The 25,524-nt window shown below is 43.7% G+C and overlaps 1 protein-coding gene across 4 annotated transcripts in view; it reads left to right on the top strand.

Moving 5' to 3' along the window:
* The window catches only part of KYAT3 (kynurenine aminotransferase 3), a 61,868-nt gene extending 54,589 nt beyond the window's left edge, over positions 1-7,279 (top strand). For 3 of the 4 annotated variants that reach the window (XM_038745770.1, XM_038745767.1, XM_038745768.1), the window contains 3 exons: positions 2,988-3,061; positions 3,509-3,595; positions 6,425-7,279. In XM_038745770.1, the coding sequence (XP_038601698.1) occupies positions 2,988-3,061; positions 3,509-3,595; positions 6,425-6,487 (224 nt within the window). In that variant the 3' untranslated portion in view covers positions 6,488-7,279. The remainder of the gene's footprint in view (positions 1-2,987; positions 3,062-3,508; positions 3,596-6,424) is intronic. The other variant, XM_038745769.1, reaches the window with a different exon arrangement.
* Positions 7,280-25,524: the final 18,245 nt, after the last annotated feature.

Below are 25,524 nucleotides of genomic sequence, written 5' to 3'. Positions count from 1 at the left end.
ATTCTTATTATTATTATACGGGGGGCTAGGCTGGGCCGCTACCCACGTTGGGGCCGTGGGTGGCACGGGGTGGGAGGAGGGGAGAGGGAAGCGTTGCTTCAGAGGGGCCACGACGTTTTCTCAGATAATTCAAAGCAAATTCAATTCCCATAAACACTTCCTCATCAGCACCTCACCGGCTCCTCCCCTATTGACAACTGTCAATTAATGGCATTTGCGGAGCACTTACTCTGTGCTGAGCACTACACTAAGCACTTGGTAGACCGGTTGTGAGGCGTGTACTAGAAATAACAATGCCGTACACCAGTGGGAGATGCTGTAATCATCATCATCATCATCATCAATCGTGTTTATTGAGCGCTTACTGTGTGCAGAGCACTGTACTAAGCGCTTGGGAAGTACAAGTTGGCAACATATAGAGACGGTCCCTACCCAACAGTGGGCTCACAGTCTAGAAGGGGGAGACAGAGAACAAAACCAAACATACTAACAAAATAAAATAAATAGAATAGGTAGGTACAAGTAAAATAGAGTAATAAATATGTACAAACATATAAACATATATACAGGTGCTGTGGGGAAGGGAAGGAGGTAAGATGGGGGGGATGGAGAGGGGGACGAGGGGGAGAGGAAGGAAGGGGCTCAGTGTGGGAAGGCCTCCTGGAGGAGGTGAGCTCTCAGCAGGGCCTTGAAGGGAGGAAGAGAGCTAGCTTGGCGGATGGGCAGAGGGATTGGGGGCATTCCGGGCCCGGGGGAGGACGTGGGCCGGGGGTCGATGGCGGGACAGGCGAGAACGAAGACCCATTGAGTAGAGGTAAGCAAGGGTTCTCTCTCAAAAAAGGTAACAATCAATCACTCAATCAATCAATCGTATTTATTGAGCGCTTACTGCGTGCAGAGCACTGTACTAAGCGCTTGGGAAGTCCAAGTTGGCAACATATAGAGACGGTCCCGACCCAGCAGTGGGCTCACAGTCTAGAAGGTCCTTCATTGCTTTGTTGAACAGCTAACGTGAAGTGATTAGTACTGCATTCATTCATTCATTCACTCAATCGTATTTATAATCAATCAATCGTATTTATTGAGCGCTTACTGTGTGCAGAGCACTTCACTAAGCGCTTGGGAAGTACAAGTTGGCAACATCTAGAGACGGTCCCTACCCAACAGCGGGCTCACAGTCTAGAAGGGGGAGACAGACAACAAAACCAAACATACTAAGAAAATAAAATAAATAGAATAGATATGTACAAGTTAAATAAATAAATAAATAAATAGAGTAATGAATATGTACAAACATGTATACATATATACAGGTGCTGTGGGGAAGGGAAGGAGGTAAGATGGGGGGATGGAGATGGGGGCGAGGGGGAGAGGAATCAATCAATCAATCAATCGTATTTATAGAGCGCTTACTGTGTGCAGAGCACTGTACTAAGCGCTTGGGAAGTCCCAAGTTGGCAACATATAGAGACGGTCCCTACCCAACAGTGGGCTCACAGTCTAGAAGGTCCTTCATTGCTTTGTTGAGCAGCTAACGTGAAGTGATTAATACTACATTCATTCATTCAATCGTATTTATAGAGCACTTACTGTGTGCAGAGCACTGTACTAAGCGCTTGGGAAGTCCAAGTTGGCAACACATAGAGACGGTCCCTCCCCAACAGCGGGCTCACAGTCTTTCAAGGGCCGGTTCTTGAAGAACGATCCCTGGCAAGTTGAGGAGAAAAGCAGCGTGGCTCAGAGGAAAGAGCGCTTAGGACAGTGCTCGGCACACAGTAGGTGCTCAGTAGATATGAATGAATTTAAAGTAGGAGTTAAGTATGAGCGTGAGATGCTTCCTATGTATGTTATGCCAAATATTTTTTGATGAAAGTGAGTATTAATGCTTCACAGAGAATCAATCCAATCAGAAGTAGTATTTATTTTGTGCTTATTCTGCGCAGTTAGGAGACATAAACCCTGCCCTCAGAGAGCTTGCAGCTAGATGGGGGAACAGACACTAAAAAACAAATTATAGGTAGGAGGAAGCCACCTATTTCTGTTTCAACAGTGACATTAAAAGTAGACTTTTCATCCAAATGAGATGTTGGAGAACCATGGAGAGAGAAAGAGAGAGAGGGGGGTGTGTGTATTCATTCAGTCATTCATTCATTCATTCAATCGTATTTAGTGACCGCTTACTGCGTGCAGAGCACTGTACTAAGCGCTTGGGAAGTACATCGTCATATCTTTATCTTTATGTCTCCCCCTTTTAGACTGTGAGCCCACTGTTGGGTAGGGACTGTCTATATGTTGCCAATTTGTACTTCCCAAGCGCTTAGTACAGTGCTCTGCACATAGTAAGCGCTCAATAAATACGATTGATGATGATGATGATGATCTTTATATCTATACACATATATTTGGTATTTGTTAAGTGGTTACTCTGTGCCAAGCACTTTACTAAGCACTGGGGTAGATGCAGGATAATCAGGCTGTCCCACATGGGGCTCACAGTCTTAATCTTAATCTTAATGAGGAGCAGCATGGCTCAGTGGAAAGAGCCCAGGCTTTGGAGTCAGAGGTCATGGGTTTGAATCCCGGCTCCGCCGCATGTCTGCTGTGTGACCTTGGGCAAGTCACTTAACTTCTCGGAGCCTCAGTTGCCTCATCTGTAAAATGGGGATGATGACTGTGAACCCCACGCGGGACAACCTGATCACCTTGTATCCCCTCCCAGCGCTTAGAACAGTGCTTTGCACATAGTAAGCGCTTAACAAATGCCATTATTATTATTATCATTATTATTATTATTATTATTAATCCCCATTTTACAGATGAGGTAAATTATTATTATTATTAATCCCCATTTTACAGATGAGGTAAATTATTATTATTATTATTAATCCCCATTTTACAGATGAGGGAACTGAGGCACGGAGAAGTGAAGTGACTTGCCCAAGATCACACAGTAGGCGAATGATGTTGTGAACCTCTTGTAATTTTAGATGCAGATCTTTCTGACATGAAGGAAAACCAACCGTATGACTACAAATTTGTGAAATGGATGATTAAAAATAAGGTAATGTCCCCATCCCTGGTTGTTAATAATAATAATAATAATAATAATAATAATAATGTTGGCATTTGTTAAGCGCTTACTATGTGCAAAGCACTGTTCTAAGTGCTGGGGAGGATGCAAAGTGATCAGGTTGTCCCATGTGGGGCTCACAGTCTTCATCCCCATTTTACAGATGAGGGAACTGAGGCTCAGAGAAGTGAAGTGACTTGCCCAAGGTCACACAGCAGACACGTGGCGGAGCCGGGATTCGAACCCATGACCTCGGACTCCAAAGCCCGGGCTCTTTCCACCGAGCCACGCTGCTTCTCTGAAACACCTCCAACACATGTTATTGACAGCTGTTGCCTTTTTTACGTTAACCGGGAATAGTATCAAAAAAATTCATTTCTCACTTCAACTGAATTAAAAAATCGAAGTTGAGTAATCCTTTTGTATTTACCATTTCAGAAACTGGCTGCCATTCCTGTTTCAGCGTTTTGTAGCTCTGGGACCAGGCTGCAGTTTGAGAAGTTTATACGATTCTGCTTCATCAAAGTAAGCGTCTGCCCTTCTTTCGGTGTACGTTAACAGCCGTTCAACCCACTTTTTAAATTAAGGCGTTATTGAGGCACTTTCCCCCGGAGCAGTCTTTAAAGGGCGGCTGGGACAGATTGTTTATTTATTTATATTACTTGTACCTATCTATTCTATTTATTTTATTTTGTTAGTATGTTTGGTTTTGTTCTCCGTCTCCCCCTTTTAGACTGTGAGCCCAATGTTGGGTAAGGACTGTCTCTATATGTTGCCAATTTGTACTTCCCAAGCGCTTAGTACAGTGCTCTGCACATAGTAAGTGCTCAATAAATACGATTGATGATGATGATTGTTCATTGCCTTTAGTTTTCAACCGGTCAGCAAGTTGGAAGTTCCCTATGAAGCAAAATGGCTCTCCCCCTTCTAGACTGTGAGCCCTCGTCCCCCTCTCCATCCCCGCATCTTACCTCCTTCCCTTCTCCACAGCACCTGTATATACATATATATGTTTGTACATATTTATTACTCTATTTATTTATTTTAATTGTACATATCTATTCTATTTTATTTTGTTAGTATGTTTGGTTTTGTTCTCTGTCTCCCCCTTTTAGACTGTGAGCCCACTGTTGGGTAGGGACTGTCTCTATATGTTGCCAACTTGTACTTCCCAAGCGCTTAGTACAGTGCTCTGCACACAGTAAGCGCTCAATAAATACAATTGATGATGATGATGACTGTCTCTATATGTTGCCAGCTTGTACTTCCCAAGCGCTTAGTACAGTGCTGTGCACACAGTAAGTGCTCAATAAATACGATTGATGATGATGATGACTGTCTCTATATGTTGCCAGCTTGTACTTCCCAAGCGCTTAGTACAGTGCTCTGCACACAGTAAGCGCTCAATAAGTACGATTGAGATTGATTGATTGATTGATTACCAAGAAGCACACAGGGAACACAGGTAGCAAAGCTTGGAATAAACAAAGGTTTTCAGTTTTCTGTTGCAGTATTTTCTCTCCATTTCTCTACATAGTATTTTTGAGGTCTGTTGGCCTCAAATTGAAAAGGCCTGGGATATATCTGACTTTTCTCACCCCGGCTAATCCTAAGGAACTCTGAAGCACCGTTGATCCCACAGTTAAACTATTCATTCATTCATTCAGTCATATTTATTGAGCGCTTACTGTGTGCAGAGCACTGTACTAAGCGCTTGGGAAGTACAAGTTGGCAACATACAGAGATGGTCCCTACCCGAAGGTGGGCTCACAGTCTAGAAGGGGGAGATGGACAACAAAGCAACACATGGAGACGGGTGTCAAAGTCGTAAGAACAAATAGAATTAAAGCTATATTCAGTCATTCTTTCATTCAGTTGTATTTATTGAGCGCTTACTGTGTGCACAGCACTGGACCAAGCACGTGGGAAGCCCAAGTCGGCAACATCTAGAGATGGTCCCTACCCAACAGTGGGCTCACAGTCGAGAAGGGGGAGACAGGCAACAAAACAACACATGGAGACAGGTGTCAGAGTCGTCAGAACAAATAGAATTAAAGCTATATTCAGTCATTCATTCATTCAATCGTATTTATTGAGCACTTACTGTGTGCACAGCACTGGACCAAGCGCTTGGGAAGCCCAAGTCGGCAACATCTAGAGACGGTCCCTACCCAACAGCGGGCTCACAGTCGAGAAGGGGGAGACGGGCAACAAAACAACACATGGAGACAGGTGTCAGAGTCGTCAGAACAAATAGAATTAAAGCTATATTCGTTCATTCATTCAATCGTATTTATTGAGCGCTTACTGTGTGCACAGCACTGGACCAAGCGCTTGGGAAGCCCAAGTCGGCAACATCTAGAGACGGTCCTCTGTCCGTACAGTATAGAATCCTCACCCCCAGGAAAAGAAGATTTGGGTTTTTCTTACCTCTGATTTGGTTAAATCAATCAATCAATCGTCTTTATTGAGCGCTTACTGTGTGCAGAGCATTGTACTAAGCGCTTGGGAAGTACAAGCTGGCAACATATAGAGACAGTCCCTACCCAACAGTGGGCTCACAGTCTAGAAGACTAGAAACCATCTAGAAACAGGTGATTTACATTAAATCCCTGTCTCTCCTGTCTGCCCAGCTGCAAAGATTGATCTAAATCTCTTTCTTATGACTGCCCCATGGCTCTCAGAGAAGGTCGCTGTACTTGGGCAAAAAGGAGAGTGAAGAAGGGATTCCGGGGGAAATTCCCTTTTCCCTTTCATGTCCCGGGAGGAAAATTTCCCGGTGCAGACGTGAAAACATGAAATAATAATAATGATAATAATAATGGCATTTATTAAGCGCTTACTATGTGCCAAGCACTGTTCTAAGCGCTGGATGTGAGGTAATCAGGTTGTCCCACGTGGGGCTCACAGTCTTCATCCCCATTATACAGATGAGGGAACCGAGGCCCAGAGAAGTGAAGTGACTTGCCCAGAGTCACACAGCTAAGTGGAGGAACTGGGATTAGAACCCATGACCTCTGACTCCCAAGCCCGAGCTCTTTTAGACTGTGAGCCCACTGTTGGGTAGGGACCGTCTCTATATGTGGCCAACGTGTACTTCCCAAGCGCTTAGTACAGTGCTCTGCACATAGTAAGCGCTCAATAAATACGATTGATTGATTTCCACCGAGCCACGCTGCAGATGTGGAAATACCGAGACCCTTGGGTGTCGTAAAATGTAAGGTGGATATCTTTTGCTATCCGTTTCTCCTGCAGATGTGGAAATACCGAGACCCTTGGGTTTCATAAAATGTAATGATGTGGATATCTTTTGATATCCGTTTCTCCTGTAACAATCGTGTCCTTAATTTACAGCGAGACAGTACGTTGGATGCAGCCGAGGCAATCATCAAGGACTGGAGTATGCAGAAGTCTTGATGGACGCTAAAACTTTCAACCGTCCACTTTGAATTTATTCCTAACTTTATAGCAGGAACTAACAGCCGCCGTTCCCGGTACCCGGATATTAGTTAGCTAGTTCAGTCACCTAGTAGATATTGAAATCGAGCATCTCAGTGGCAACTAAGGAATCATTTCTGTTTTCCCAAAATATTTAAGTCCTTCTCCCTGGCGGAATATTCAGGGGACTTTAGAGTTTCTTCAATGACCACTTCCTAAAACTCTTCAAGCCCAATTTTTCCAGTGCCCAAAGTCATTCCCTAGTAGTAAATGATCGACTTTTGGGGAGCCCGTCAACTTCTTTAGCATTGCCCGGGGCAAGCGCCGTATATGCAGCCGTGTACTAAATTGGTCGCCTTCAATCCCTGCCAACCATCATTCACTGACAATTATTGGATGAAGAGCACGGAACTAAGTTCTTGGGCAAGTACGCGGACAGGGAGAGACACATGTCCTGCCCCGGGCGGTTCGCTTGGGCATCGAGAGGATTGAAAAAATGCCTATTTGTTCAACCAAAATGTAGAGACTTTAAAGGAAAATGAAGCGCCGGTAATTTATCGGTTGGGGTGGTCTAGGGGAAAATGTGAGAAACTGAAAAATTAGAAAACCGATCTAAATTACTAACAGAACTGAAAGTGTATTTCTTGTGAAAGACTGTTCCAAAAAACATTTTGGTTTCTAGCACTGCACCATTGCCCTAGTGAAATTTCTTCACTCTGCCCCTCAAATTTAATTTTTTCTGATAGTTTCATAATAAAGTGTTTAATCACAGTTGTGATCCTTGTGCTTTTGACAATATTTAATAATAATAATAATGATGATGGTATTTGTTAAGTGCTTAATACATGCCAAGCGCTGTTCTCAGCAGGTTGTCCCACGTGGGGCTCACAGTCTTAATCCTTCTTTTACAGATGAGGGAACTGAGGCCCAGAGAAGTGAAGTGACTTGTCCAAAGTCACACAGCTGACAATTGGCGGAACCGGGGTTTGAACTCATGACCTCTGACTCCCAAGCCCGGGCTCTTTCCACTGAGCCACGCTGCTTCTCTATATTTAATAATAATAATAATAATGATGATGATGGTATTTGTTAAGCGCTTAATACGTGCCAAGCACTGTTCTAAGTGCTGGGGTAGATACAGGTCAGCAGGTTGTCCCATGTGGGGCTCACAGTCTTCATCCCCATTTTACAGATGAGGTAACTGAGGCTCAGAGGAGTGAAGTGACTTGTCCAAAGTCACACAGCTGACAATTGGCGGAACCGGGGTTTGAACTCATGACCTCTGACTCCCAAGCCCGGGCTCTTTCCACTGAGCCACGCTGCTTCTCTATATTTAATAATAATAATAATGATGATGATGGTATTTGTTAAGCGCTTAATACGTGCCAAGCACTGTTCTAAGTGCTGGGGTAGTTACAGGTCAGCAGGTTGTCCCATGTGGGGCTCACAGTCTTCATCCCCATTTTACAGATGAGGTAACTGAGGCTCAGAGGAGTGAAGTGACTTGTCCAAAGTCACACAGCTGACAGTTGGCGGAACCGGGGTTTGAACTCATGACCTCTGACTCCCAAGCCCGGGCTCTTTCCACTGAGCCATGCTGCTTCTCTATATTTAATAAGAATAATAATAATGATGATGGTATTTGTTAAGCGCTTAATACGTGCCAAGCACTGTTCTAAGCGCTGGGGTAGTTACAGGTCATCAGGTTGTCCCATGTGGGGCTCACAGTCTTAATCCCCATTTTACAGATGAGGTAACTGAGGCTCAGAGGAGTGAAGTGACTTGTCCAAAGTCACACAGCTGATAAGTGGCAGAGCCGGGTTCAGAACCCACATTCTCTGGCTTCCAAGCCCGGGCTCTTTCCATATTTAATAATAATAACGATGGCATTTATTAAGCGCTTACTATGTGCAAAGCACTGTTCTAAGCGCTGGGGAGGTTACAAGGTGGTCAGGTTGTCCCACGGGGGGCTCACAGTCTTAATCCCCATTTTACAGATGAGGGAACTGAGGCCCAGAGAAGTGAAGTGACTTGCCCAAAGTAACACAGCTGACAATTGGCGGTGCTGGGATTTGAACCCGTGACCTCTGACTCCAAAGCCCGGGCTCTTTCCACTGAGCCACGCTGCTTCCCCATATTTCACTCGGGTTAGGAGTTCCTCAATTAAAAAAAACACCCAGCCTTAATTTATTGGGGTTTGATTTTTCGGTTTCCACTTTAGCATTAATACAATTTCTCATCTTGAAAAACAAAGTTAAGTGAATTTCACATTTTCTTACATTTTTGAAGAGAGGGCCGAACACCGTTTACTGATAGTAAATAATCCAATTTGATATCAATTAGGTTATCGGTAATGGAGTGCTTATTAAGTGCAGAGCTCTGTACTAAGCACTTAGGAGAGTGCAGTGCAACAGAGTTAGTAGACACTTTCCCTGCCCACAGCTTAAAGAATATCAAATTTAGAGAGCTGGGTACTTATGGAAACTGATTTCTCTTTACTCGAATTGTTCCATCAGTAGGAATAATTAGAAAATATGACGTTACACTCGGTTTTTTCTTTCTGTAGCACAGGTTTTCACTTATCCGTATTGTAGAAAAAACTGTTGGGAGAATTAGGGGAACGTTCTTCCAACAATACTTCTGCTACATTGTAAAATCCTCGAGGGCAGCCGCTGTGTCTTCTAATTCTGTTGTATACTCCCAAGCACTTAATCAATCCTATTTATTGAGCACTAACTGTGTGCAGAGCACTTAATCAATCAATCGTATTTATTGAGCACTTACTGTGTGCAGAGCACTGTACTAAGTGCTTGGGAAGTACAAGTTGGCAACATATAGAGACGGTCCCTACCCACAGTCACACTTAATCAATCAATCAATCGTATTTATTGAGCGCTTACTGTGTGCAGAGCACTGTAATAATAATAATGATAGCATTTATTAAGCGCTTACTATGTGCAAAGCACTGTTCTAAGTGCTGGAGGGCTTACAAGGTGATCAGGTTGTCCCACGTGGGGCTCACAATCTTAATCCCCATTTTACAGATGAGGGAACTGAGGTACAGAGAAGTTAAGTGACTTGCCCAAAGTCATGCAGCTGACAATTGGCGGAGCCTGGATTTCAACCCATATATATATATATATATATATATATGTATATATATATATAAAAACTATATATATATATATAAATATATAAATAAATAAAACTATATATATATGTATATATATGTATATATATATATAAAACTATAGCTGTTTTATTGTATTCTCCCAAGCACTTAGTACCGTGTGAAGCAGTTCAGCCTAGTGGGAGGCAGGACCTGAGTTCTAATCCCAGATCTGCCACTGGTTTGCCAGGTGACCTTGGGAAAGTCACTTCACAGTGCCTCAGTTACCTTAACTGTAAAATGGGGATTAAGACGAGCCTCACGTGGGACAGGCAGGGACTGTGTCCAACCTGATGAACTTGTATCTACTCCAGCACTTAGTACAGTGGCCGGCATAGAGCAGGCACATAAATACCATTTTAAAACAAAGCTACTCTGCACATAGTAAGGGCTCGATAAATACGTCAACTTGTACTTCCAAGCGCTTAGTACAGTGCTCTGCACACAGTAAGCACTCAATAAATACGACTGACTGAATGAATGAAAAATATTAGGATAAATACAAAATGACACCAATATTTTCTCTCAAGTACTTAAAATCCACATTTATAACAGATCACCTCCCCTGATGATACAAGTTATAAAAAGTGACTAAGCGCTTGGGAAGTACAAGTTGGCAACATATAGAGACAGTCCCTACCCGACAGTGGGCTCACAGTCTAAAAAGGGGGCTCACAATACATTGCTTAGTTGCTTCACTTCTCTGGGCCTCAGTGACCTCATCTGCAAAATGGGGATTAAGACCGTGAGCCCCACGTGGGACAACCTGATCACCTTGTATCCCCCCACAGCGCTTAGAACAGTGCCTAGCACATAGTAAGCACCTAAAAATGCCATTAAAAAGCAGTCCTTATCGAGCGCTCACTCAGTAATATGCATTTTTCTGGTTAGAATAATTTATTTATTTATTTTACTTGTACATATCTATTCTATGTATTTTATTTTGTTAATATGTTTGGTTTTGTTGTCCGTCTCCCCCTTCTAGACTGTGAGCCCGCTGTTGGGTAGGGACCGTCTCTAGACGTTGCCGACTTGGACTTCCCAAGCGCTTAGTACAGTGCTCTGCACACAGTAAGCGCTCAATAAATACGATTGATTGATTGGACGAAATAGTTGTCTGCGTGGTTCCGGTTATGCGTCGTAGAAGTGATGGTAGTGATAATAATAATTGTAGTATTTGTTAAGTGCTCACTATGGGCCAAGCACTGTGCTAAGCGCTGGGGTAGATACAGGGTGATCAGGTTGTCCCACGGGGGGCTCACAGTCTTCGTCTCCATTTTACAGATGCGTCCAACCCGACTTGCTTGTTGCCACCCCGGCGCTTAGCACACTGCCCGGCACATAGTAAGTGCTTAACCAATTCCATAATGAATAATCAATTCACAAATACCACTACAGTGCCTGGTACAGAGTAAGTTCTTAATGAATACCACAGCTATTATTATTTATAGTCAGGTCCAAATAAACATCACTTCACCAGCCTATGATCACAGTTATTATTATTTTTAGTCAGGGCCAAATGAACATCACTTCACCAGCCTATGACCACAGTTGTTATTATTTTTAATTAGGGCCAAATGAACATCACTTCACCAGCCTATGACCACAGTTGTTATTATTTTTAGTCAGGGCCAAATGAACATCACTTCACCAGCCTATGACCACAGTTGGTATTATTTTTAATCAGGGCCAAATGAACATCACTTCACCAGCCTATGACCACAGTTGGTATTATTTTTAATCAGGGCCAAATGAACATCACTTCACCAGCCTATGACTACAGTTGTTATTATTTTTCGTCAGGGCCAAATGAACATCACTTCACCAGCCTATGACCACAGTTGTTATTATTTTTAATCAGGGCCAAATGAACATCACTTCACCAGCCTATGACCACAGTTGTTATTATTTTTAGTCAGGGCCAAATGAACATCACTTCACCAGCCTATGACCACAGTTGTTATTATTTTTAATCAGGGCCAAATGAACATCACTTCACCAGCCTATGACCACAGTTGTTATTATTTTTCGTCAGGGCCAAATGAACATCACTTCACCAGCCTATGACCATAGTTGTTATTATTTTTCGTCAGGGCCAAATGAACATCACTTCACCAGCCTATGACCACAGTTGTTATTATTTTTAGTCAGGGCCAAATGAACATCACTTCACCAGCCTATGACCACAGTTGTTATTATTTTTAATCAGGTCCAAATAAACATCACCAGCCTATGATCACAGTTATTATTATTTTTAGTCAGGGCCAAATGAACATCACTTCACCAGCCTATGACCACAGTTGGTATTATTTTTAGTCAGGGCCAAATGAACATCACTTCACCAGCCTATGACCACAGTTGGTATTATTTTTCGTCAGGGCCAAATGAACATCACTTCACCAGCCTATGACCACAGTTGTTATTATTTTTAATCAGGGCCAAATGAACATCACTTCACCAGCCTATGACCACAGTTGTTGTTATTTTTAGTCAGGGCCAAATGAACATCACTTCACCAGCCTATGACCACAGTTGGTATTATTTTTAATCAGGGCCAAATGAACATCACTTCACCAGCCTATGACCACAGTTGGTATTATTTTTAGTCAGGGCCAAATGAACATCACTTCACCAGCCTATGACTAGAGTTGTTATTATTTTTCGTCAGGGCCAAATGAACATCACTTCACCAGCCTATGACCACAGTTGTTATTATTTTTAATCAGGGCCAAATGAACATCACTTCACCAGCCTATGACCACAGTTGTTGTTATTTTTAGTCAGGGCCAAATGAACATCACTTCACCAGCCTATGACTACAGTTGTTATTATTTTTCGTCAGGGCCAAATGAACATCACTTCACCAGCCTATGACCATAGTTGTTATTATTTTTCGTCAGGGCCAAATGAACATCACTTCACCAGCCTATGACCACAGTTGTTATTATTTTTAGTCAGGGCCAAATGAACATCACTTCACCAGCCTATGACCACAGTTGGTATTATTTTTAATCAGGTCCAAATAAACATCACCAGCCTATGATCACAGTTATTATTATTTTTAGTCAGGGCCAAATGAACATCACTTCACCAGCCTATGACCACAGTTGGTATTATTTTTCGTCAGGGCCAAATGAACATCACTTCACCAGCCTATGACCACAGTTGTTATTATTTTTAATCAGGGCCAAATGAACATCACTTCACCAGCCTATGACCACAGTTGGTATTATTTTTAGTCAGGGCCAAATGAACATCACTTCACCAGCCTATGACCACAGTTGGTATTATTTTTAATCAGGGCCAAATGAACATCACTTCACCAGCCTATGACCACAGTTGGTATTATTTTTAGTCAGGGCCAAATGAACATCACTTCACCAGCCTATGACTAGAGTTGTTATTATTTTTCGTCAGGGCCAAATGAACATCACTTCACCAGCCTATGACCACAGTTGTTATTATTTTTAATCAGGGCCAAATGAACATCACTTCACCAGCCTATGACCACAGTTGTTGTTATTTTTAGTCAGGGCCAAATGAACATCACTTCACCAGCCTATGACTACAGTTGTTATTATTTTTCGTCAGGGCCAAATGAACATCACTTCACCAGCCTATGACCACAGTTGTTATTATTTTTAGTCAGGGCCAAATGAACATCACTTCACCAGCCTATGACCACAGTTGTTATTATTTTTAATCAGGTCCAAATAAACATCACCAGCCTATGATCACAGTTATTATTATTTTTAGTCAGGGCCAAATGAACATCACTTCACCAGCCTATGACCACAGTTGGTATTATTTTTAGTCAGGGCCAAATGAACATCACTTCACCAGCCTATGACCACAGTTGGTATTATTTTTAATCAGGGCCAAATGAACATCACTTCACCAGCCTATGACTACAGTTGTTATTATTTTTCGTCAGGGCCAAATGAACATCACTTCACCAGCCTATGACCACAGTTACTATTATTTTTAGTCAGGGCCAAATGAACATCACTTCACCAGCCTATGACCACAGTTGGTATTATTTTTAGTCAGGGCCAAATGAACATCACTTCACCAGCCTATGACCACAGTTGTTATTATTTTTAGTCAGGGCCAAATGAACATCACTTCACCAGCCTATGACCACAGTTGGTATTATTTTTAGTCAGGGCCAAATGAACATCACTTCACCAGCCTATGACCACAGTTGTTATTATTTTTAATTAGGGCCAAATGAACATCACTTCACCAGCCTATGACTACAGTTGTTATTATTTTTCGTCAGGGCCAAATGAACATCACTTCACCAGCCTATGACCACAGTTGTTATTATTTTTAGTCAGGGCCAAATGAACATCACTTCACCAGCCTATGACTACAGTTGTTATTATTTTTCGTCAGGGCCAAATGAACATCACTTCACCAGCCTATGACCACAGTTACTATTATTTTTAGTCAGGGCCAAATGAACATCACTTCACCAGCCTATGACCACAGTTGGTATTATTTTTAATCAGGGCCAAATGAACATCACTTCACCAGCCTATGACCACAGTTGTTATTATTTTTAGTCAGGGCCAAATGAACATCACTTCACCAGCCTATGACCACAGTTGGTATTATTTTTAGTCAGGGCCAAATGAACATCACTTCACCAGCCTATGACCACAGTTGTTATTATTTTTAATTAGGGCCAAATGAACATCACTTCACCAGCCTATGACTACAGTTGTTATTATTTTTCGTCAGGGCCAAATGAACATCACTTCACCAGCCTATGACCACAGTTAAATGCCATTATTTATTAATTAATTAACATATAGAGACGGTGCCTACCCAACAGTGGGCTCACAGTCTCAATTGTATTTATTGAGCGCTTACTGAGTGCAGAGCACTGTAGTAAGTGCTTGGGAAGTACAAGTTGGCAACTTGTCAGAGAAGCGGCGTGGCGTGACTTGCCCCAAGTCACCCAGCTGACAAGTGGCGGAGCCGGGATTTGAACCCATGACCTCTGGCTCCAAAGCCCGGGCTCTTTCCACCGAGCCACGCTGCTTCTCAGCGTGAAAGAGAGATAAACTAGATTGTCAGTCCCATGGGGGACAGGGATTGCGTCCCGTCCGATAACTCCGTATCGACCTCAGCTCGGGGCTCACAGTAGGATCTTAATAAATGTCCGAATGAATTAATTAGAGTCTTCGTGGTCTGCCCAATGTTTTGGTTTCATGAAAGAAACCATCATCATCAATCGTATTTATTGAGCGCTTACTATGTGCAGAGCACTGTACTAAGCGCTTGGGAAGTACAAATTGGCAACATATAGAGACAGTCCCTACCCAACAGTGGGCTCACAGTCTAAAAGACTGTAGGGACACGGCATGGCCTAGTGGTTAGAGCACCTGCCTGGGAGTCAGAAGTATATAATAATAATAATAATAATAAAATGGCATTTATTAAGTGCTTACTATGTGCAAAGCACTGTTCTAAGCGCTGGGGAGGTTACAAGATGATCAGGTTGTCCCACGGGGGGCTCACAGTCTTCATCCCCATTTTACAGATGAGGAAACTGAGGCCCAGAGAAGTGAAGTGATTTGCCCCAAGTCACCCAGCTGACAAGTGGCGGAGCCGGGATTTGAACCCATGACCTCTGGCTCCAAAGCCTGGGCTCTTTCCACTGAGATAAGAGTGAAAGAGAGATAAACTAGATTGTCAGTCCCATGGGGGACAGGGATTGCGTCCCGTCCGATAACTCCGTATCGACCTCAGCTCGGGGCTCAGAGTAGGATCTTAATCAATGTCCTAATGAATTAATTAGAGTCTTCTTGGTCTGCCCAATGTTTTGGTTTCATGAAAGAAGCCATGTAGGGAAGCGGCATGGCCTAGTGGTTAGAGCACCTGCCTGGGAGTCAGAAGTATTTAATAATAATAATAATAATGGCATTTTTAAGCGCTTACTGTGTGCAAAGCACTGTTCAGGTTACAAGGTGATCAGGTTGTCCCACGTGGGGCTCCTGGTTTTAATCCCCATTTTCCAGATGAGGGAACTGAGGCCCAGAGAAGCGAAGTGACTTGCCCAAAGTCACCCAGCTGACAGTTGGTGGAGCCGGGATTTGAACCCATGACCTCTGTCTCCAAAGCCCGGGCACTTTCCACTGAGCCACGCTGTTTCTCTGTGCGTTCTAATCCCGGCTCCGCCGCTTGTCTGCTGGGTGACCTCGGGTAAGTCACTTCTCTGTGCCTCCGTCACCTCATCTGTAAAATGGGTTTTAAGAATGTGAGGCCCCATGTGGGACAGGGATTGTGTCCAACCTTCTAACCCAGTGCTTAGAACAGTGTGTGACGCTTAGTAAGAGCTTAACAAATACCATCCTCATCATTATTTGGTCAGGGATTGTGTCTAATCTGCTTATATTGTATTTATTCCAGCACTTTCATTCATTCAATCATATTTATTGAGCGCTTACTGTGTGCAGAGCACTGTACTAAGCGCTTGGGAAGTCCAAGTTGGCAACATATAGAGACGGTCCCTGCCCAACAGCACTTGGCCCATTGTGAGCACTTGACAAATACCACAATTAAAACCGGACAGTCTGGTTTTAATAATAATAATAATAATGATGCTGACGATGGCTTTACCCTTAATAAGAAGCTCAGTAGAAAGAGCCTGGGCTTGTGAGCCCGAGGTCATGGGTTCAAATGCCGACTCCGCCAACTGTCAGCTGGGTGACTTTGGGCAAGTCACTTCACTTCTCTGCCGACTTGTACTTCCCAAGCGCTTAGTACGGTGCTCTGCACACAGTAAGCGCTCAATAAATATGATTGATTCTCTGCGCCTCAGTTCCTTCATCTGTAAAATGGGGAATAAGACTGTGAGCCCCCCGTGGGACAACCTGATCACCTTTCTAGCCTGTGAGCCCGCTGGTGGGTAGGGACCGTCGCTATATGTTGCCAACTTGTACTTCCCAAGCGCTCAGTACAGTGCTCTGCACACAGTAAGCGCTCAATAAATACGATTGATTGATTCTCTGAGCCTCAGTTCCTTCACCTGTAAAATGGGGAATAAGGCTGTGAGCCCCCCGTGGGACAACCTGATCACCTTTCTAGCCTGTGAGCCCGCTGTTGGGTAGGGACCGTCACTATATGTTGCCAACTTGTACTTCCCAAGCGCTCAGTACAGTGCTCTGCACACAGTAAGCGCTCAATAAATACGATTGAATGAATGATAATTGTATTATGAAGCTCTTTGTATATATCATCCACCAGGCTAAACCCTGGGATTCATTATTGAGTGCTTACTGTGTGCAGAGCGCTGTACTAAGCGCTTGGGAAGTACAAGTCGGCAACATCTAGAGACGGTCCCTACCCAGCAGCGGGCTCACAGTCTAGAAGGGGGAGACAGACAACAAAATAAAACATATTAACAAAATAAAAGAAATAGAATAGTAAATATGTTCAATATGTGGGGATGGAGACAGTGAGCCCCACGAGGGACAGGGAAGCAGCGTGGCTCAGTGGAAAGCAGCCCGGGCTTTGGAGTCGGAGGTCGTGGGTTCAAATCCCGGCTCCGCCACTCGTCAGCTGTGTGACATTGGGGGAGTCGCCTCACCTCTCTGGGCCTCAGTGACCTCGTCTGCACAATGGGGATGAAGACCGTGAGCCTCGATCCAGGGTCGTGGAATCTGCAAGTTGGGGGGGCTGGAACTTGAACCTTTATCTTCTGACTCCCAAATCCTACACTTTTTCCACCAGGTCACAGCTGGGCTGCCCTCTGTCAAGTTCCAATTCAGCACTAATAATAATAATAATAATAATAATAATGGCATTTATTAAGCGCTTACTATGTGCAAAGCACTGTTCTAAGCGCTGGGGAGGTTACAAGGTGACGAGGTTGTCCCACATGGGGCTCACAGTCTTCATCCCCATTTTACAGATGAGGGAACTGAGGCCCAGAGAAGTGAAGTGACTTGCCCAAAGTCACACAGCTGACAAGTGGCGGAGCTGGGATTTGAACCCACGACCTCTGACTCCAAAGCCCGGGCTCTTTTCCACTGAGCCACGCTGCTTCTCTAGTGGCTCAGTGGAAAAGCCACTCACTAGTGGCTTTCATGTTTTGTTTGTTTCGTTTTGTTCATTCATTCATTCATTCATTCAATTGTATTTATTGAGCGCTTACTGTGTGCAGAGCACTGGACTGAGCGCTTGGGAAGTCCAAGTTGGCAACATCTAGAGACGGTCCCTACCCAAAAGCGGGCTTACAGTCTAGAAGGGGGAGGCAGACAACAGAACAAAACCTATTAACAAAATAAAAGAAATAGAATAAATATGTCCAGATAAAATAAAGAGTAATAAATAGGTACAAACATATATACATTCATTCATTTCATTCAATCTTATTTATTGAGCGCTTACTGTGTGCAGAGCACTGGACTAAGTGCTTGGGAAGTACAAGTTGGCAACATCTAGAGACGGTCCCTACCCAACAGCGGGCTCACAGGCTAGAAGGAGGAGACAGACAACAGAACAAAACATATTAACAAAATAAAAGAAATAGAAGAAATATGTCCAGATAAAATAAAGAGTAATAAATAGGTACAAACATATATACAGTCATTCATTTCATTCAGTTGTATTTATTGAGCGCTTACTGTGTGCAGAGCACTGTTCTAAGCGCTTGGGAAGTACAAGCTGGCAACATCTAGAGACGGTCCCTACCCAACAGCGGGCTCACAGTCTAGAAGGGGGAGACAGACAACAGAACAAAACATAGTAACAAAATCAATCAATCAATCGTATTTATTGAGCGCTTACTGTGTGCAGAGCACTGGACTAAGCGCTTGGGAAGTCCAAGTTGGCAACATCTAGAGACAGTCCCTACCCAACATTGGGCTCACAGTCTAAAAGGAAGAAAGGGGCTCGGTCTGGGAAGGCCTCCTGGAGGAGGTGAGTATTTATTGAGCGCTTACTGTGTGCACAGCACTGTACTAAGCGCTTGGGAAGTACAACACCACTGATGGATTAACTGAGTTTCACTGCCAGGGGGGATGTTGTCAAAGTGTTCACATTGTCCAAAAAGCTCCTGGGGAAAGGGGAGAGAGGGAAAAGCCAAGGGAGGCCCGCAGCTGGGTTTCTGTTGAACTGTCAACCCGGTGACTCCATCCCAAATTCGTTTCTGGGCCTGAAAGAAACGGTTGAAAAAGGAAAAAAAAAAAAACCAAGCGCGAAGCCCCAGGGCCGCCCACCCTGGGGAATTTTGGCCCTTTGGCGCGCCCGTAGTGCGGCCGCCGAGGTACGCATGCGCACCTTGTTCATCTAGAAAAGCAGTTCACGGGGGGGAATTTTGGCCCTTTTGCCCGCCTGTAGTGCGGCCGCCGAGGTACGCATGCGCACCTTGTTCATCTAGAAAAGCCGCTCACGGTGGCGGGGGGGGGGGAGTTTTGGCCCTTTTGCCCGCCCGTAGTACGGCCGCCGAGGTACGCATGCGCATACGGCTCCTATAGAAAAGCGGCCTCATTGGAGGGCGCCCGGGGAGAGGAGAGAGAAAAAAATATGTATATAATTATATAACATATATTATATATGTTATATATTACATAACATATATAAATAACATCATATTATATTTACATGTTATATAAATATATTTATATAGATAACACCTCCCATATATATATATATACATATATATATACATACACCGAGTTAACCTATTTTGCACCCTACTTGTTGGTAACACCTCCCTTATATATATGTATATATATACATATATAAGGGAGGTGCTATATATTTAAACATATATTTATATAACATTTAAATATAAATAAATGAATCAATATAAATATAAATAAATATTGAAATGTAATTTAAATATAAATATATTTATATTGATAACACCTCCCTTATATATACATATATAAGGGAGGTGTTATCTATATAAATATACATATTTATAATATATGCATTTATATATTATATAAATATATATTTAAATATACATTTATATATTATATAAATATATATTTAAATATATAGCACCTCCCTTATATATATGTGTGTGTATATATATACGCACACACATATATAAGGGAGGTGTTATCGACAAGTAGGGTACAAAATAGGTTAACTCGGTGTAAATCGGCCGCAGGGTTCTTCATCATCATCATCAATCGTATTTATTGAGCGCTTACTATGTGCAGAGCACTGTACTAAGCGCTTGGGAAGTACAAATTGGCAACATATAGAGACGGTTCCTACCCAACAGTGGGCTCACAGTCTAAAAGGGGGAAGCTTGTTCTTGTACCCAGGGTGGTGACGCAGATAGGACCGCCTCTAGATGTTGCCGACTTGTCCTTCCCAAGCGCTTAGTACAGTGCTCTGCACACAGTAAGCGCTCAATAAATACGATTGATGATTGATGATTGATTGATTGACTCGGAGACATGAGTTCAGGTAGAGCAGTAAAGAAGGAAAGTGGCCACCTGCCCGTTCACCTCCCGGGAGAGGGACGAGTGACAAGCAGCCCCGATCCCATGCTCGCTGTGTCTTTTATTGAGTTACAGCAACATGGGAGTGGGGCATTTGGGAATTTCAGGAATCCCAACTGGGACCGGCAGGGTGTTGCCAATTCTCTTTGTTCTCCGTTCCTATGGCCTTGTGCAAGATGATGTTATTTGACCTATGGCCTTGCGTAGATAGGGAGGTAAATTCTCGTTAATATGGATGCAAATTATCGTTAATAGGGAGGTAAATTCTCATTATAATGATGGCATTTGTTAAGCGCTTACTATGTGCAAAGCACTGTTCTAAGCGCTGGGGGGATACAAGGTGATCAGGTTGTCCCACGTAGGGCTCACAGTCTTCATCCCCATTTTACAGATGAGGTAACTGAGGCACAGAGAAGTGAAGTGGCTTGCCCAAGGTCACACAGCAGACATGTGGCAGAGCTGGGATTTGAACCCATGACCTCTGACTCCAAAGCCTGGGCTCTTCCCACAGAGCCACGCTGTTATCTTCGGATGGGTGTTCCTTGATGGCCTTGAAGGCCTCTGTTGCAGACTTTATTACTCTATTTATTTATTTTACTTGTACATATCTATTCTATTTTATTTTGTTAGTATGTTTGGTTTTGTTCTCTGTCTCCCCCTTTTAGACTGTGAGCCCACTGTTGGGTAGGGACTGTCTCTATATGTTGCCAACTTGTACTTCCCAAGCGCTTAGTACAGTGCTCTGCACACAGTATGCGCTCAATAAATACGATTGATTGATTGATTGTTGGGTAGGGACTGTCTCTATGTTGCCAACTTGTACTTCCCAATCGCTTAGTACAGTGCTCTGCACACAGTACGTGCTCAATAAATATGATTGATGATGATGAATAAATACGATTGATTGATTGATTGACTTGTTCTCTCAGCCTGCACAGATGGAGGGTTACTGTCAGCATACACAAAATGGAGTCAGTCATGTCAAGTCCGCTAGTGGACAACGGAGGTACGCAGGTGTTCCTCGTTTAATTGGCATTATGGTGATGCCATTTCAGTGCTTTTCACTTCTTTTAGACTGTGAGCCCACTGTTGGGTAGGGATTGTCTCTATGTGTTGCCAACTTGTACTTCCCTAGTGCTTAGTACAGTGCTCTGCACACAGTAAGCGCTCAATAAATACGATTGATTGATATTGATTTTCTGGACCTGAATCGACGGAAAAAACCCGCAAAGCCCCAGGGCCCCCCACGGCTCCCAGACTGAGCCCCCTTTTTCCTCAACCCCGCCTTATCTCCTTCCCCTCCCCACAGCACCTGGATATATGTTTGTACAGATTTACTACTCCATTTATTTTACTTGTACATTTTTATTCTATTTTATTTTGTTAATACGATTGGTTTTGTTGTCTGTCTCCCCCTTCTAGACTGTGAGCCCGTTGTTGGGTAGGGACCGCCTCTAGATGTTGCCAACTTGTACTTACAAAGCGCTTAGTCCAGTGCTCTGCACACAGTAAGCGCTCAATAAATACGATTGAATGAATAAATGAATAAAAAAAGACTGACAACCTGATCACCTTGTATCCCCCTCCAGCGCTTTAGAACAGTGCTTTGCACATAGCAAGCGCTTAACGAATACCGTCATCACTTCATTATTAAAAATAATGTTCTGACATGATTTTGACACCTACCTATATGTTTTGTCTCCCCCTTCTAGCCTGTGAGCCCGCTGTTGGGTAGGGACCGTCTGTAGATGTTGCCAACTTGTACTTCCCAAGCGCTTAGTACAGTGCTCTGCACGCAGTAAGCGCTCTATAAATAAGATTGAATGAATAAATGAATTTGAAAAAAAGACTGTGAGCCCTCCGTGAGACAACCTGATCACCTTGTATCCCCCTCCAGCGCTTAGAACAGTGCCTTGCACATAGTAAGCGCTTAACAAATACCATCATCACTTCATTATTAAAAATAATGTTCTGATATGATTTTGACACCTGTCTACATGTTCTGTCTCCCCCCTTCTAGACTGTGAGCCCGTTGTTGGGTAGGGACCGTCTCTCCAGCTGTGTGACTTTGGGCAAGTCACTTAACTTCTCTGGGCCTCAGTTCCCTCATCTGTAAAATGGGGATTAAGACTGTGAGCCCCCCCGTGGGACAACCTGATCACCTTGTAACCTCCCCAGCGCTTAGAACGGTGCTTTGCACATAGTAAGCACTTAATAAATGCCATTATTATTATTATTATCTCGATGTTTCTGAATTGTACTTCCCAAGCGCTTAGTACAGTGCTCTGCACACAGTAAGTGGTCAAGAAATTGATTGAATGAATGAATAATAATAAAAAAAGACTGTGAGCCCTCCGTGAGACAACGTGATCACCTTGTATCCCCCTCCAGCGCTTGGAGAAGCATTGTGGATCCGTGGAAAAGAGCCCGGGCTTTGGAGTCAGACGTCATGGGTTCAAATTCCGCTTCCGCCACTTGTCAGCTGGGTGACTCTGGGCAAGTCGCTTCACTTCTCTGGGCCTCAGTTCCCTCATCTGTAAAATGGGGATGAAGACTGTGAGCCCCCTGTGGGACAACCTGATTACCTTGTATAGCCCCCAGCGCTTAGAACAGTGCTTTGCACAGAGTAAGCGCTTAATAAATGCCATCATTATTATTATGACTATTATAATAATTATTATAATTATATTATTATTATTATTATTATTATTATTATTATTATTATTATTATTATTATTATTATGGGTTCAAATCCCGGCTCTGCCGCTTGTCAGCTGTGTGACTCTGGGCAAGTCGCTTCTCTTCTCTGGGCCTCAGTTCCCTCATCTGTAAAATGGGGATGAAGACTGGAAGCCCCCTGTGGGAAAACCTGATTACCTTGTATATCCCCTAGTGCTTAGAACAGTGCCTTGCACATATTCATTCAATCAATCAATCAATAGTATTTATTGAGTGCTTACTGTGCAGAGCATGATACTAAGCACTTGAGCACCGTACTAAGCGCTTGGACATAGTAATTGCTTAATAAATGCCATCATTATTATTATTAGTAGTAGTATGGGTTCAAATCCCAGCTCTGCCACTTGTCAGCTGTGTGACTCTGGGCAAGTCGCTTCATTTCTCTGGGCCTCAGTTCCCTCATCTGTAAAATGGGGATGAAGACTGTGAGCCTCCTGTGGGACAACCTGATTACCTTGTATATCCCCCAGCGCTTAGAACAGTGCTTTGCACATAGTAAGTGCTTAATAAATGCCATCATTATTATTGTGATTATTATTATGATTATTATTATAATATTATTATTATTATTATGGGTTCAAATCCCGGCTCTGCCACTTGTCATTGGTGTGACTCTGGGCAACTGGCTTCACTTCTCTATGCCTCAGTTCCCTCATCTGTAAAATGGGGATGAAGACTGGAAGCCCCCTGTGGGAAAACTTGATTACCTTGTATATCCCCTAGTGCTTAGAACAGTGCTTTGCACATGTTCATTCAATCAATCAATCAATAGTATTTATTGAGCACTTACTGTGCAGAGCACTGTACTAAGCGCTTGAGCACCGTACTAAGCGCTTGGACGTAGTAATTGCTTAATAAATGCCATCATTATTAGTAGTAGTAGTATGGGTTCAAATCCCAGCTCTGCCACTTGTCAGCTGTGTGACTCTGGGCAAGTTGCTTCACTTCTCTGGGCCTCAGTTCCCTCATCTGTAAAATGGGGATGAAGACTGGAAGCCCCCTGTGGGAAAACTTGATTACCTTGTATATCCCCTAGTGCTTAGAACAGTGCTTTGCACATATTCATTCAATCAATCAATCAATCAATCAATAGTATTTATTGAGCGCTTACTGTGCAGAGCACTATACTAAGCCCTTGAGCACTGTACTAAGCGCTTGGACATAGTAATTGCTTAATAAATGCCATCATTATTATTATTAGTAGTAGTATGGGTTCAAATCCCAGCTCTGCCACTTGTCGGCTGTGTGACTCTGGGCAAGTCGCTTCTCTTCTCTGGGCCTCAGTTCCCTCATCTGTAAAATGGGGATGAAGACTGGAAGCCCCCTGTGGGAAAACTTGATTACCTTGTATATCCCCTAGCGCTTAGAACAGTGCTTTGCACATATTCATTCAATCAATCAATCAATAGTATTTATTGAGCGCTTACTGTGCAGAGCACTGTACTAAGCGCTTGAGCACTGTACTGAGCGCTTGGACATAGTAATTGCTTAATAAATGCCATCATTATTATTATTATGGGTTCAAATCCCAGCTCTGCCACTTGTCAGCTGTGTGACCCTGGGCAAGTCGCTTCACTTCTCTGGGCCTCAGTTCCCTCATCTGTAAAATGGGGATGAAGACTGGAAGCCCCCTGTGGGAAAACTTGATTACCTTGTATATCCCCTAGTGCTTAGAACAGTGCTTTGCACATATTCATTCAATCAATCAATAGTATTTATTGAGCGCTTACTGTGCAGAGCACTGTACTAAGCGCTTGGACATAGTAATTGCTTAATAAATGCCATCATTATTATTATTAGTAGTATGGGTTCAAATCCCAGCTCTGCCACTTGTCAGCTGTGTGACTCTGGGCAAGTCGCTTCTCTTCTCTGGGCCTCAGTTCCCTCATCTGTAAAATGGGGATGAAGACTGTGAGCCCCCCGTGGGACAACCTGATCACCTTGTATATCCCCCAGCGCTTAGAACAGTGCTTTGGGCATATTCATTCAATCGTATTTATTGAGCGCTTACTGTGTGCAGAGCACTGTACTAAGTGCTTGGACATAGGAATTGCTTAATAAATGCCATTATTATTATTATTATTGTTATCATCATTATTATTATTATGGGTTCAAATCCCTGATCTGCCAATTGTCAGCTGTGTGACTCTGGGCAAGTCGCTTCCCTTCTCTGGGCCTCAGTTCCCTCATCTGGAAAATGGGGATGAAGACTGTGAGCCCCCCGTGGGACAACCTGATCACCTTGTATCTCCCCCAGCGCTTAGAACAGCGCTTTGCACATAGTAAGCGCTTAATAAATGCCATCTTTATTATTATTATTATTCAATAGGGTTGAATGAATGAGTGAATGAATAGAAAAAAAGTCGGAGCGGCCCAGGGTGCGAAGCTTGGCCCTCCGCCCCGCCCGTAGGGCGCGCGGGGCGGCAGTACGCACGCGCGTCGGCGGCAGCGCGCTTGCGCGTCGGCGGCAGCGCGCCTGCGCGTCGGCGGCAGCACGCCTGCGCGTCGGCGGCAGCACGCGCGCGCGCGCCCGCGGCAGTACGCACGCGCGCCGGAGGCAGCGCGCCTGCGCGGCGGGTGAGCCTATAAAAGGGGCTTGGCCGGGCGTTTGGGCGGCTTTCCCCGCCCTTCCT

The sequence above is a fragment of the Tachyglossus aculeatus genome, chromosome 4 (genome assembly GCF_015852505.1).
Source record: "Tachyglossus aculeatus isolate mTacAcu1 chromosome 4, mTacAcu1.pri, whole genome shotgun sequence".
Lineage (NCBI taxonomy): Eukaryota > Metazoa > Chordata > Mammalia > Monotremata > Tachyglossidae > Tachyglossus > Tachyglossus aculeatus.
Note: the sequence above shows the minus strand (reverse complement) of the source record. Positions and strands in the feature narration are given on the sequence as shown.